We start from the raw sequence: 14,146 nt of genomic DNA, 5'->3' as shown, positions 1-14,146 counted from the left end.
CCAGAAAGGCCCGTGATGTATTGACATTTGTGGCTGGCCTCTCTGGCACTGACGTGGGTTAATAATATATTTACAAATAGTACAGTACAGCTCAACCCCCATTATAACGCTGTGCTTGGGGTCCAAAGAATCACATCGCGTTGTAACGGATAGCGGTATAAATAATGTACAATTGTATGCATTGTACAATAAAGTATTTAAGACACCAATAATCGTGTTGTAAAGTATTCATAACTACGAAAGTTGGGAGCCACGCTGGCATCGCGTTATAAGCGGATTCGCGTTATAACGGGGTTGAGCTGTACTAGTATCTTTCTGGGACATTCACATGGCCTTTAAAAAGATGCATACAGGCATACCCCGGTTTAAGGACACTCACTTTAAGTACACTCACGAGTAAGGGCATATTGCCCAATAGGCAAACGGCAGCTCGCGCATGCGCCTGTCAGCACGTCCTGAACAGCAATACCGGCTCCCTGCCTGTACCGAAGCTGTGCGCAAGCGGGGAGACTATAGAGCCTGTTACAAATGCGTTATTTACATCAGTTCTGCACGTATATGACGATTGCAGTACAGTACATGCATCGATAAGTGGAAGAAGGTAGTGCTTCACTTTAAGTACATTTTCACTTTACATACATGCTCCGGTCCCATTGCGTACGTTAATGCGGGGTATGCCTGTATATTGACTAGCAACATGGTGTGTGTGTGTGTGTCTGTGCCATGATGCCAGTGCGAGAATATATTGTATGTGGAACATCGGGACCAGGTTGGTGTTGGTGTGTGTGTGTGTGTGTGTGTGTGTGTTTGTGTGTGTGTGTGTGTGTCTGTGTGTGTAACATCGGGATCAGGTTGCTGAGATATCCGAACCTCTGAAGGGGCTTTTTTTTTTAAATCTTTTTTTAGATGCACACAAAAGAAAACTGCTGCCCGACTAACTAGGATTTATAGTTAATGATCTATTATCTATGACTGGCCCACATAGCATTGGGAGAAAGAGTGGTCTAGTGGTAAAGGCTTCAAGATGGATGTACCTTGTTTGAGACCCAATGCTATTCAATTATATCTTTGTCTTTGTCCATGACACTTGTTCCTCAGCAAGCAAAAATGATTTGAACTTAAGATCTTCGGCAATGTAACTTCCACACAGTATAACGTGCGCTGTCTTTGCATACAACTAACTCCAGGTTCCCAGTGTGGTAATTATCCAGTCCTGGTTTTCAATTTCTACTTGCTATTCTGTTGGCAACTTTGTTCTAACCGAGTGTGAATTGACGAGAGATGGGATCGTTATCATGTCGTTAACATGGAAATGGTTGGCAGATATAATTATTACTTATGACAATAACACATTTTCAAAGCCTTTTGAAGATTAAAACCTGAAAGCCAAACCATGAAAAAACACAACAAATATCATGAAATATACAATATATACTGCTAGACCTAGTAAGGCCTTTGTAATCAGTGGTAGGAAAGATGCAGCACCAGTTACAATGTTACACCGACTAAAGCTCAGATATAGAGGAGTCCCTGCAAAACGTCTGTTATCAGTATTTATCCAACACCGGAAACGTCTTCATAAATCGTACAATGGGGCATATGATGAGGATGAAAGAAAAGAAAGTATCGGAAATGTGCATTTTATTTTTTATTAACTGAAACGGCATTAAAGAGTGTGCCGGAATTCCCGGTGATTGGAAATAACGACACGAGACGTTTTTAGGTTCAGCCTATTCAGAATAGAAAGAAGCACGAAATGAGAACCATGAACTTGGGGACATTGAAGTGGATGGATGCAGGTGTACGATTCACTGTGTGTTTGTGTGTATGTGTGTTTGTGTGTTACCCGGCTTCTTCCTGTACGGAGCAGAGGGTTATAAGCAAGAGATGAACAAGGTAAACCAAGCCTTTCTACTTGAGAACTTGCGGCATTAGCTGCCCTTTACACGACCTTCCATCTCCTGGGTACGGTATATACACTCTCGCAAACATATGCCACAAATAACATAGAATATATACACATTAATGTTAGTACTATATGTATTATATAGTTTACATGCTAACTCCTTCAGTGCTTTTAATGTACATTTTGAGATATAGTTACAGTGCATTGCTTCACTCACAATCATTTTGTTACCTGGTAAAACAAGGTGTTCCAGTCCATGGCCCAGACTGATGAAGGTTATACAGTGCAACATATTTATTTTCAGAAATATACTGTACAGTCCGTCCTCGGTTATCCAACTGAATCCGTTCTGGAAGTAGCGTTGGGTAGTGAAACCGGTGTAAAGTGAGTCCCATGTTAATCAGTGGCGGTGAGTGTTGGATAACGCGTTCAGGCGTCGAAAAACGGCCCTTGGGTGGCATTGTAAAGCGCTGGATATGCCATTCATTGTAAAGTGAAACGTTGGATAGCGAGGACTACCTGTATATTATTCAAAAGCAGACACACCTAATATCATCCATTATTATACCCCAGCAAGATATACATTGTTAGTGCATTTCAGTTATAAATGTTTACCTGTACTTTTGCCAGGGCTGCCATGATTGACTTTGCCAACATGGTACAATAATTAGGCTTCAAGCTAATGGGAAGCTTCTGATTTCACTGTCTGTATCATGGAATGTAACACATTGTCTTATTATACAGCATATTCTGCTAATAATTCAATGTTTCACTGGCAATTATTTATGAACAGTCTAAAATTCCACAAAGAGGGGAGAGCTAAAAAAAATAATAATAATAATAATAATATCTAAAAAAAAAAGATTCCACACAACAGGAAGTCGGAAAGGGAAGAATTGCAGATGAAATGGAAAAGAAGAGAAACTAACAAACGGTAGGTGATTAAAAAAAAAAACAGTGGAAGCCGGAACAGAATATTCTCTCACCGTAGTGTTTCCATATGTTGCATTCACTGAGCACACCATGCTGTATATAGAATGTTACAGGCACACTAAGGGGCCTATGCAGAGAGCAGCGCTATTTCAAAACTCGCCATTTTTTGGAGAAAATCGCGCAGAAAACAGCAGAAAATGGCGAGTTACGAAAAACGCGCCAATTTTTTTTTTCTATTTCTAAAACTCGCCTCGCGGCTGGCGAGAACCTCCATCTCGCCAGTTTTAAAAATATCCTAATGCAGAGAGGCGCGAACGGCATCTAGCGGCTGTTCGCGCCAATAAAATGGCGCTATTGTCTCCTTTTTGCCTCGCCAGGAAAAGATGGCAAGAAGCTGCCGCTCGCGGCCATAGCAAAGGAAAAAAAAGGCGCGATTTTTTTTTAACACATTTCTGCAGCGCGCATCTCGCCAATTTAAACTCGCCACACGCGTTCATGTTAAACATAGCAGAATTCGCACATTTCTGCATATGGAGAATAAAACTCTCCAAAAAAGCTACTTTTTATTAAACTCGCCATTTTAAAATTCGCTGCTCTCTGCATAGGCCCCTAAGTCTTTATGCCAAATAGCTGACAATCTAATTGTTGATGCCCGCGACACAGGTGCATAAAGTAACAAGCATCACAAGACGTGTAGGTTTAAAAAAAATATTTCGTCACACTTTACTATGGGCGGCCAACTCCAGTCCTCAAGGGCCACCAACAGGTCAGGTATTAGGGGGATACCCCTGCTTCAGCACAGATGGTGCAGTCTTTGATTCAGCCACTGATTGAGTCACCTGTGCTGAAGTGGGGATATCCCTAATACCTGGCCAGTTGGTGGCCCTTGACCGCCCCTGCACTATACCCGGACGTATTATTACTCTTCGAATCAGGTGCACAGTGTCCAGTTGTCTATTCAGTTAGATTCATATGGAAATGTGCCTTGTTCAATCAGTGATCCCACTGAGGAGGAACACAAAAGGGGACGCCATAGTGAGGAGAGAATTGTGGGGGAAGAGTACAAGCAGCACGGAAGGAGTTAACCCTTTGCTGCAGTACATTGCGGCACGATCCTCTGGCAAGCATAGTAGTGACTAGTGAAGGTAATGAGCGGGGGACTGGGGTAACAGTTCCTGAACACTAACGTCTTTCCCTTGGATTCCATTCCTCTGCGTCTTAGGAGACTTCACTGAACAGGTCAGAACTGACACCTGAAGAAGAGAGAAACCAAGTATGAAGATAGTATTGTTCCTCACACATTACTCCTGTACTGTGCATAGTTATAAATATACTCAGGAACGGGGGATATTGCTCCAGGGAAGAGTGCGGTGTAGATGTTTGCAGGGAGTGTAACTCATCAGTACTGATGGCGTCCCTCAGTGGTAAGGTCATTGCCTCTGTAGGGGGTGCATCTGGTTTAAATCCCAGTCAGAGCTCCCCTTGTAACTTTAAGCAGGTGAATTAGGCCGACATTTACAGAGCCCTGTACTGCGGTAAGACATTGTCCCAGACTGCGAGAGCCCTTACAGATTATTCACTTGAACTGGTTGTAAGGCGTCTTTAATTCATATAGTGACAGCAGAAGGTTGTGTTAAAGTTACTCTTGGTAGCAGGGAGTCATGGAAAGTGATTATTGATAGCAGGGTATTGTGGTGAAGTTACTGTCCGTAGAAAGGTGTTGTAAGAAGATAGTAGGGTGTTTGAGGGAAGTCAATGTTCGTAGCAGGGTATGTAGGACGTTACTGAACGTGCTCTGGGGATGTTACTTGCAGTGACACAGTGCTGTGGGGATGTTACTTGCAGTGACACAGTGCTGTGGGGATGTTACTTGCAGTGACACGGTGCTGTGGGGATGTTACTTGCAGGGACACAGTGCTGTGGGGATGTTACTTGCAGTGACACAGTGCTGTGGGGATGTTACTTGCAGTGACACGGTGCTGTGGGGATGTTACTTGCAGTGACACAGTGCTGTGGGGATGTTACTTGCAGGGACACGGTGCTGTGGGGATGTTACTTGCAGTGACACAGTGCTGTGGGGATGTTACTTGCAGTGACACGGTGCTGTGGGGATGTTACTTGCAGGGACACAGTGCTGTGGGGATGTTACTTGCAGTGACACAGTGCTGTGGGGATGTTACTTGCAGTGACACAGTGCTGTGGGGATGTTACTTGCAGTGACACAGTGCTGTGGGGATGTTACTTGCAGTGACACAGTGCTGTGGGGATGTTACTTGCAGTGACACAGTGCTGTGGGGATGTTACTTGCAGGGACACAGTGCTGTGGGGATGTTACTTGCAGTGACACAGTGCTGTGGGGATGTTACTTGCAGTGACACGGTGCTGTGGGGATGTTACTTGCAGTGACACAGTGCTGTGGGGATGTTACTTGCAGTGACACAGTGCTGTGGGGATGTTACTTGCAGTGACACAGTGCTGTGGGGATGTTACTTGCAGTGACACAGTGCTGTGGGGATGTTACTTGCAGTGACACAGTGCTGTGGGGATGTTACTTGCAGTGACACAGTGCTGTGGGGATGTTACTTGCAGTGACACAGTGCTGTGGGGATGTTACTTGCAGTGACACAGTGCTGTGGGGATGTTACTTGCAGTGACACGGTGCTGTGGGGATGTTACTTGCAGTGACACGGTGCTGTGGGGATGTTACTTGCAGTGACACAGTGCTGTGGGGATGTTACTTGCAGTGACACAGTGCTGTGGGGATGTTACTTGCAGTGACACGGTGCTGTGGGGATGTTACTTGCAGTGACACAGTGCTGTGGGGATGTTACTTGCAGTGACACAGTGCTGTGGGGATGTTACTTGCAGTGACACAGTGCTGTGGGGATGTTACTTGCAGTGACACGGTGCTGTGAGGATGTTACTTGCAGGGACACAGTGCTGTGGGGATGTTACTTGCAGTGACACAGTGCTGTGGGGATGTTACTTGCAGTGACACGGTGCTGTGGGGATGTTACTTGCAGTGACACAGTGCTGTGGGGATGTTACTTGCAGGGACACAGTGCTGTGGGGATGTTACTTGCAGTGACACGGTGCTGTGGGGATGTTACTTGCAGTGACACGGTGCTGTGGGGATGTTACTTGCAGGGACACAGTGCTGTGGGGATGTTACTTGCAGTGACACAGTGCTGTGGGGATGTTACTTGCAGTGACACAGTGCTGTGGGGATGTTACTTGCAGTGACACAGTGCTGTGGGGATGTTACTTGCAGTGACACAGTGCTGTGGGGATGTTACTTGCAGTGACACAGTGCTGTGGGGATGTTACTTGCAGTGACACAGTGCTGTGGGGATGTTACTTGCAGGGACACAGTGCTGTGGGGATGTTACTTGCAGTGACACAGTGCTGTGGGGATGTTACTTGCAGTGACACGGTGCTGTGGGGATGTTACTTGCAGTGACACAGTGCTGTGGGGATGTTACTTGCAGTGACACAGTGCTGTGGGGATGTTACTTGCAGTGACACAGTGCTGTGGGGATGTTACTTGCAGTGACACAGTGCTGTGGGGATGTTACTTGCAGTGACACAGTGCTGTGGGGATGTTACTTGCAGTGACACAGTGCTGTGGGGATGTTACTTGCAGTGACACAGTGCTGTGGGGATGTTACTTGCAGTGACACAGTGCTGTGGGGATGTTACTTGCAGTGACACAGTGCTGTGGGGATGTTACTTGCAGTGACACAGTGCTGTGGGGATGTTACTTGCAGTGACACAGTGCTGTGGGGATGTTACTTGCAGTGACACAGTGCTGTGGGGATGTTACTTGCAGTGACACAGTGCTGTGGGGATGTTACTTGCAGTGACACAGTGCTGTGGGGATGTTACTTGCAGTGACACAGTGCTGTGGGGATGTTACTTGCAGTGACACAGTGCTGTGGGGATGTTACTTGCAGTGACACAGTGCTGTGGGGATGTTACTTGCAGTGACACAGTGCTGTGGGGATGTTACTTGCAGGGACACAGTGCTGTGGGGATGTTACTTGCAGGGACACGGTGCTGTGGGGATGTTACTTGCAGTGACACGGTGCTGTGGGGATGTTACTTGCAGTGACACGGTGCTGTGGGGATGTTACTTGCAGGGACACAGTGCTGTGGGGATGTTACTTGCAGTGACACAGTGCTGTGGGGATGTTACTTGCAGTGACACAGTGCTGTGGGGATGTTACTTGCAGTGACACAGTGCTGTGGGGATGTTACTTGCAGTGACACAGTGCTGTGGGGATGTTACTTGCAGTGACACAGTGCTGTGGGGATGTTACTTGCAGTGACACAGTGCTGTGGGGATGTTACTTGCAGGGACACAGTGCTGTGGGGATGTTACTTGCAGTGACACGGTGCTGTGGGGATGTTACTTGCAGTGACACGGTGCTGTGGGGATGTTACTTGCAGTGACACGGTGCTGTGGGGATGTTACTTGCAGTGACACAGTGCTGTGGGGATGTTACTTGCAGTGACACAGTGCTGTGGGGATGTTACTTGCAGTGACACAGTGCTGTGGGGATGTTACTTGCAGTGACACAGTGCTGTGGGGATGTTACTTGCAGTGACACAGTGCTGTGGGGATGTTACTTGCAGTGACACAGTGCTGTGGGGATGTTACTTGCAGTGACACAGTGCTGTGGGGATGTTACTTGCAGTGACACAGTGCTGTGGGGATGTTACTTGCAGTGACACAGTGCTGTGGGGATGTTACTTGCAGTGACACAGTGCTGTGGGGATGTTACTTGCAGTGACACAGTGCTGTGGGGATGTTACTTGCAGTGACACAGTGCTGTGGGGATGTTACTTGCAGTGACACAGTTTGTGGGGATGTTACTTGCAGTGACACAGTTTGTGGGGATGTTACTTGCAGTGACACAGTGCTGTGGGGATGTTACTTGCAGTGACACAGTGCTGTGGGGATGTTACTTGCAGTGACACAGTGCTGTGGGGATGTTACTTGCAGTGACACAGTGCTGTGGGGATGTTACTTGCAGTGACACAGTGCTGTGGGGATGTTACTTGCAGTGACACAGTGCTGTGGGGATGTTACTTGCAGTGACACAGTGCTGTGGGGATGTTACTTGCAGGGACACAGTGCTGTGGGGATGTTACTTGCAGTGACACAGTGCTGTGGGGATGTTACTTGCAGTGACACAGTGCTGTGGGGATGTTACTTGCAGGGACACAGTGCTGTGGGGATGTTACTTGCAGTGACACAGTGCTGTGGGGATGTTACTTGCAGTGACACGGTGCTGTGGGGATGTTACTTGCAGTGACACGGTGCTGCGGGGATGTTACTTGCAGTGACACGGTGCTGCGGGGATGTTACTTGCAGTGACACGGTGCTGCGGGGATGTTACTTGCAGTGACACGGTGCTGCGGGGATGTTACTTGCAGTGACACGGTGCTGCGGGGATGTTACTTGCAGTGACACGGTGCTGTGGGGATGTTACTTGCAGTGACACGGTGCTGTGGGGATGTTACTTGCAGTGACACGGTGCTGTGGGGATGTTACTTGCAGTGACACGGTGCTGTGGGGATGTTACTTGCAGTGACACGGTGCTGTGGGGATGTTACTTGCAGTGACACGGTGCTGTGGGGATGTTACTTGCAGTGACACGGTGCTGTGGGGATGTTACTTGCAGTGACACGGTGCTGTGGGGATGTTACTTGCAGTGACACAGTGCTGTGGGGATGTTACTTGCAGTGACACAGTGCTGTGGGGATGTTACTTGCAGTGACACAGTGCTGTGGGGATGTTACTTGCAGTGACACAGTGCTGTGGGGATGTTACTTGCAGTGACACAGTGCTGTGGGGATGTTACTTGCAGTGACACAGTGCTGTGGGGATGTTACTTGCAGTGACACAGTGCTGTGGGGATGTTACTTGCAGTGACACAGTGCTGTGGGGATGTTACTTGCAGTGACACAGTGCTGTGGGGATGTTACTTGCAGTGACACAGTGCTGTGGGGATGTTACTTGCAGTGACACAGTGCTGTGGGGATGTTACTTGCAGTGACACAGTGCTGTGGGGATGTTACTTGCAGTGACACAGTGCTGTGGGGATGTTACTTGCAGTGACACAGTGCTGTGGGGATGTTACTTGCAGTGACACAGTGCTGTGGGGATGTTACTTGCAGTGACACAGTGCTGTGGGGATGTTACTTGCAGTGACACAGTGCTGTGGGGATGTTACTTGCAGTGACACAGTGCTGTGGGGATGTTACTTGCAGTGACACAGTGCTGTGGAGTAACATGATACTGTATGTGAGATATTCCCAGAAGCATGGTGCAGTCAGCGAGATATTCTGTTATAAAACAGTAATAATAGTTCCAGCTCTCACTGACTAGTAGAATGAATCTCAAGAGTAGGTAATTGCCAAATCAAAAAAAGATATTTAATGTCAACACAAGTCAAATCCACGGAGCGATGTAACTATGTAACTGTGATCTGACCAACACAAAAGCGTCTACAATACATACTGCAAAAATACATAGTATGCAAAAAACAGAATATCACACAATGGGAGGTGGGGGTGGGGTGGAGGGAGAAACAAGGGGGGGCAAAAAATGGGGATAAGCAGGGGGGCAACGTTTCGGGGACAAACCCCTTCCTCAGGCCCGTTCCCTCAGTACCCCAAAAGGGGACACAGAGGTACTTCCCTTCCCCAAAGCCCCAACACAATGAAACAGCAACCCTAGCAGATTAAGCACACAAAGCACTTTTAAGTAATCAATCTGACAAAGGAAAATAGAGAGAATATAACACGTGTGAAATCAGACCCCAGGGTATCAGACATCGAGCGTAATCACAAGCACTTCTCCTCTCCTGCTGCAAGGGGGGCTGCTGACAGGGACTGAATGAGGCAGTATATAAAGGGTAGGGGGGACTGCTGACTGGGACTGAATGAGGCAGTATATAAAGGGTAGGGGTGACATCATTGGTGGTGTAATTCAGTCCCAGTCAGCAGCCCCCCTTGCAGCAGCCCCCCTTGCAGCAGGAGAGGAGAAGTGCTTGTGATTACGCTCGATGTCTGATACCCTGGGGTCTGATTTCACACGTGTTATATTCTCTCTATTTTCCTTTGTCAGACTCTTAGATTGATTACTTAGAGGTGCTTTGTGTGCTTAATCTGCTAGGGTTGCTGTTTCATTGTGTTGGGGCTTTGGGGAAGGGAAGTACCTCTGTGTCCCCTTTTGGGGTACTGAGGGAACGGGCCTGAGGAAGGGGGTTGTCCCCGAAACGTTGCCCCCCTGCTTATCCCCTTTTTTTGCCCCCCCCCTTGTTTCTCCCTCCACCCCACCCCCACCTCCCATTGTGTGATATTCTGTTTTTTGCATACTATGCTTTTTTGCAGTATGTATTGTAGACGCTTTTGTGTTGGTCACATCATAGTTACATAGTTACATCGCTCCGTGGATTTGACTTGTGTTGACATTAAATATCTTTTTTGGATTTGGCAATTACCTACTCTTGAGATTCATTCTACTAGTCAGTGAGCGCTGGAACTATTATTACTGTTTTGTAATTATTTAGGACGAATTGGGTCCTTCTTTTTGTTCCTTTATTTACACCCTGCACCCTGCATGAGATTATCTTATTTTTTGAGTGCCGCCTATCACTTGTTTTCTCAAGATGTTCTGTTATAGTCATTGTGACACCACATGGTACTTACTGTCAGGGGGTTGGTGGAACATGACTTGGTGCTTACTGACGTTTCCATTAGCAGCTGGAAGACCATTGACCGCTGTGTCCTTCGGGCTTTCAGCACGTGCTTCTTCCTCTTCCATCTCCTCCTCTGAATCCACTAAGACTAGGACATCACTTTCTCTAGATCTGCAGACAAACACCGTGCTGTATAAGATCTCTGCCACCCTTCGGCTACCTAATCCTCCCATGACCCAGTTACACCAGCATTGGTATCTCACACACACACACACACACACACACACACTTCCTGTGCAAACCGCATGAAGAGGAAAATAAAACAATGTATATTTTTATCCGCCCCCAAATAATCTTTATTATATGATTTGAAAATCTCACATATTTCTGAAATTCAAAAGCTTGAACGCCAAAGACCTCTCTCTCTTTTTTTTTTCCCCACTAAAATATGTTTTTATTTCAACGTTTGTTGAACCGACAAAAAAAAAAACCCACACACACATTTGTCATGAATAAACTTTCAATACTGTGTTTTGTTTCTTTCCAAGATCTCACCACACTATGTGTAACCTTCAGGTTGAAATAAGGAAGCAATGCAGCATACACGTTCCTTCCGTTAAAACTACGACACAAGGACAGTGTGGGGGAAAGAGCAGCCACGTGGTAACAACCAGTCTGGGGGAAAGAGCAGCCACGTGGTAACAACCAGTGTGGGGGAAAGAGCAGCCACGTGGTAACAACCAGTGTGGGGGAAAGAGCAGCCACGTGGTAACAACCAGTGTGGGGGAAAGAGCAGCCACGTGGTAACAACCAGTGTGGGGGAAAGATCAGCCACGTGGTAACAACCACGGTCTTTGAAGTGGGTAAATCCAGTTCAAAACCCACATCTGCTTGTGACCCCGGCAACTCACTTTATCTCCATCTGGCACCAAAATGATAGATAGCAAGCGCTCTAGGACAGGTGTGTGTGTGTGTCTCAGTGTGTGTGTGTCTCAGTGTGTGTGTGTGTGTCGCAGTGTGTCTCAGTGTGTGTGTGTGTGTGTGTGTGTGGTACATTGCTGACACTGATTATATATATATATATATATATATATATATATATATATATATATATACACAAAAAAATAAACTACATATGGACAATAATCAGTATATAACACAAATAATAATATTAATCCCACCAATTACATTATGGCCCATAATTACTGAGAAGTCTTCTGCCATAACATACCTTGTGGGCCTAGGCGATATCTTACAGCCCATTGACTTGAGTGGACAGAGGGTGGGGTGGGGGGGTCCTATGGCAGAAGACAGCATAGTAATGATGCCCCTATATAAGGCTGCTTAGTAATGATGCCTCTATATAAGACGACTTAGTAATGATGCCTCTATATAAGACGGCTTAGTAATGATGCCCCTATATAAGGCTGCTTAGTAATGATGCCTCTATATAAGATGGCTTAGTAATGATGCCTCTATATAAGACTGCTTAGTAATAATGCCTCTATATAAGACTGCTTAGTAATGATGCCTCTATATAAGACTGCTTAGTAATGATGCCTCTATATAAGACGGCGTAGTAATGATGCCTCTATATAAGACGGCTTAGTAATGATGCCTCTATATAAGGCAGCTTAGTAATGATGCCTCTATATAAAAGACAGCTTAGTAATGATGCCTCTATATAAGACGGCTTAGTAATGATGCCTCTATATAAAAGACGGCTTAGTAATGAAGCCTCTATATAAGACGGCGTAGTAATGATGCCTCTATATAAAAGACGGCTTAGTAATGATGCCTATATAAAAGACGGCTTAGTAATGAAGCCTCTATATAAAAGACGGCTTAGTAATGATGCCTCTATATAAGACGGCGTAGTAATGATGCCTCTATATAAAAGACGGCTTAGTAATGATGCCTCTATATAAGATGGCGTAGTAATGATGCCTCTATATAAGACGGCTTAGTAATGATGCCTCTATATAAAAGACTGCATAGTAATGATGCCTCTATATAAGACGGCTTAGAAATGATGCCTCTATATAAAAGACGGCTTAGTAATGATGCCTCTATATAAGACGGCTTAGTAATGATGCCTCTATATAAAAGACGGCTTAGTAATGATGCCTCTATATAAGACGGCTTAGTAATGATGCCTCTATATAAAAGACGGCTTAGTAATGATGCCTCTATATAAGACGGCTTAGAAATGATGCCTCTATATAAAAGACGGCTTAGTAATGATGCCTCTATATAAGACGGCTTAGTAATGATGCCTCTATATAAAAGACGGCTTAGTAATGATGCCTCGATATAAGGCTGGAGAAGATTCCAGGCGTCTTTATTTGAATGGAGTTGAACGGTGAGCGCGACAGCGTGGGCAGCACGATCAAAATTGCGTGAGGCCGGCCATATCGAGCCCGGCCGTGCTCGCAATGTAGAGTTCTGTCATGCGACGCCCGGGTCACGCGAGCGGCTCGCCCAATAAGGGCATGCCAGCTCGATGATGTCACAGCCACGCCTCTGACATGCCCCCCACTGTGTCTACCCCATGGCCACAAATCTCTCCTGCTACAGGCGTGCGTGACGCATTAGCCGTGGCCGCGGCCTGCGTAATATTGTCCCAGGCGAGGGAGCGTGCGCTCTTTATTGGATGATACTCTCGGCCTCACGCTATTACTGCCATGTGAAATACAGATATTATCAATAAAAGACATCACAGGGGCTGGAAAAGGTGACAAGTGATAGAAATTGGAGACACACAGTCTCAATCTTCTACTCACACTCACCTGAAAAGCTTCTCTGTCATTGTCCAGCACGAAACAGAAAAACAAGAGATAAAATGGAATTAGGAATCGATGACTTGTTTCATAACCATATCATTAATAAAAGTCATTCAGGTATATTTTTAGTAGGCTATGTACTTATTACATGATAGGTGCGCATGGAGAAAAAGACGTCCATTCAGCTCAACATGTTACATTTTGTCGACCGAGATACTCGTTCTGCATTTTGTATTTACGATCAGTATTGTCACAGACTAATCAATAGTTCATACTTTTTCCTTATATTGTGTAATACGAACACATTTGTGGTCTTCGAATCCTCATCAAAATGAAATGATTTTGTAGAGTGGCAACACGAATGAAAGAAGGCGGAAGGAAGGTGCTATTTAAATGCAACATTGGCGCAGTGAACATTAATGCCAGGATTTGGGTAATGGAAATGCCAATTTTGACAATATAAAAACAGGGGTGTGTGTGGGGGGGGGGGGGGGGTGGCAGGGGGAGGCCCCAATGGGACATGTTTAAAAAGGTGGCCAATTTAATTTCTTGTATTCGTCAATCATGTGTTTTCTTTCCCCTTATCCCACCCTGTCTTTATTTGAGAGCCAATAAAAATGTGGGGAGGGGGAGTCTGGCTGTACAAACGCGCCCGCTGATCACACAGTGACCTCACAGTGACATCACACAAAAGGAAGCAGCCAGAGGAAATCACACCCCTCTCAAGGTAAGTAAAATACTTATAGGTGTCACATTTGGGTAAAAAAGGTCCCAATTACCCAGATGAAACCCCTTTAGCAGCAGGTCATTGGAAT

The 14,146-nt window shown here is 46.0% G+C and overlaps 1 protein-coding gene across 2 annotated transcripts in view; it reads right to left on the bottom strand.

The window, feature by feature from the left end:
* Positions 1-1,087: 1,087 nt before the first annotated feature.
* Positions 1,088-14,146, bottom strand: part of VSIG10 (V-set and immunoglobulin domain containing 10) — a 34,171-nt gene continuing 21,112 nt past the window's right edge. For both annotated transcript variants that reach the window (XM_075568089.1, XM_075568090.1), the window contains exons 7-9: positions 13,338-13,350; positions 10,559-10,719; positions 1,088-4,092 (exon numbers count right to left, since the gene is read on the bottom strand). In XM_075568089.1, coding sequence (XP_075424204.1) covers positions 4,058-4,092; positions 10,559-10,719; positions 13,338-13,350 — 209 coding nt within the window. In that variant the 3' untranslated portion in view covers positions 1,088-4,057. The remainder of the gene's footprint in view (positions 4,093-10,558; positions 10,720-13,337; positions 13,351-14,146) is intronic.

This window comes from Ascaphus truei, chromosome 13, assembly GCF_040206685.1.
Source record: "Ascaphus truei isolate aAscTru1 chromosome 13, aAscTru1.hap1, whole genome shotgun sequence".
NCBI classification, from domain to species: Eukaryota; Metazoa; Chordata; class Amphibia; order Anura; family Ascaphidae; genus Ascaphus; species Ascaphus truei.
This window is presented reverse-complemented; position numbering and strand designations above follow the sequence as displayed.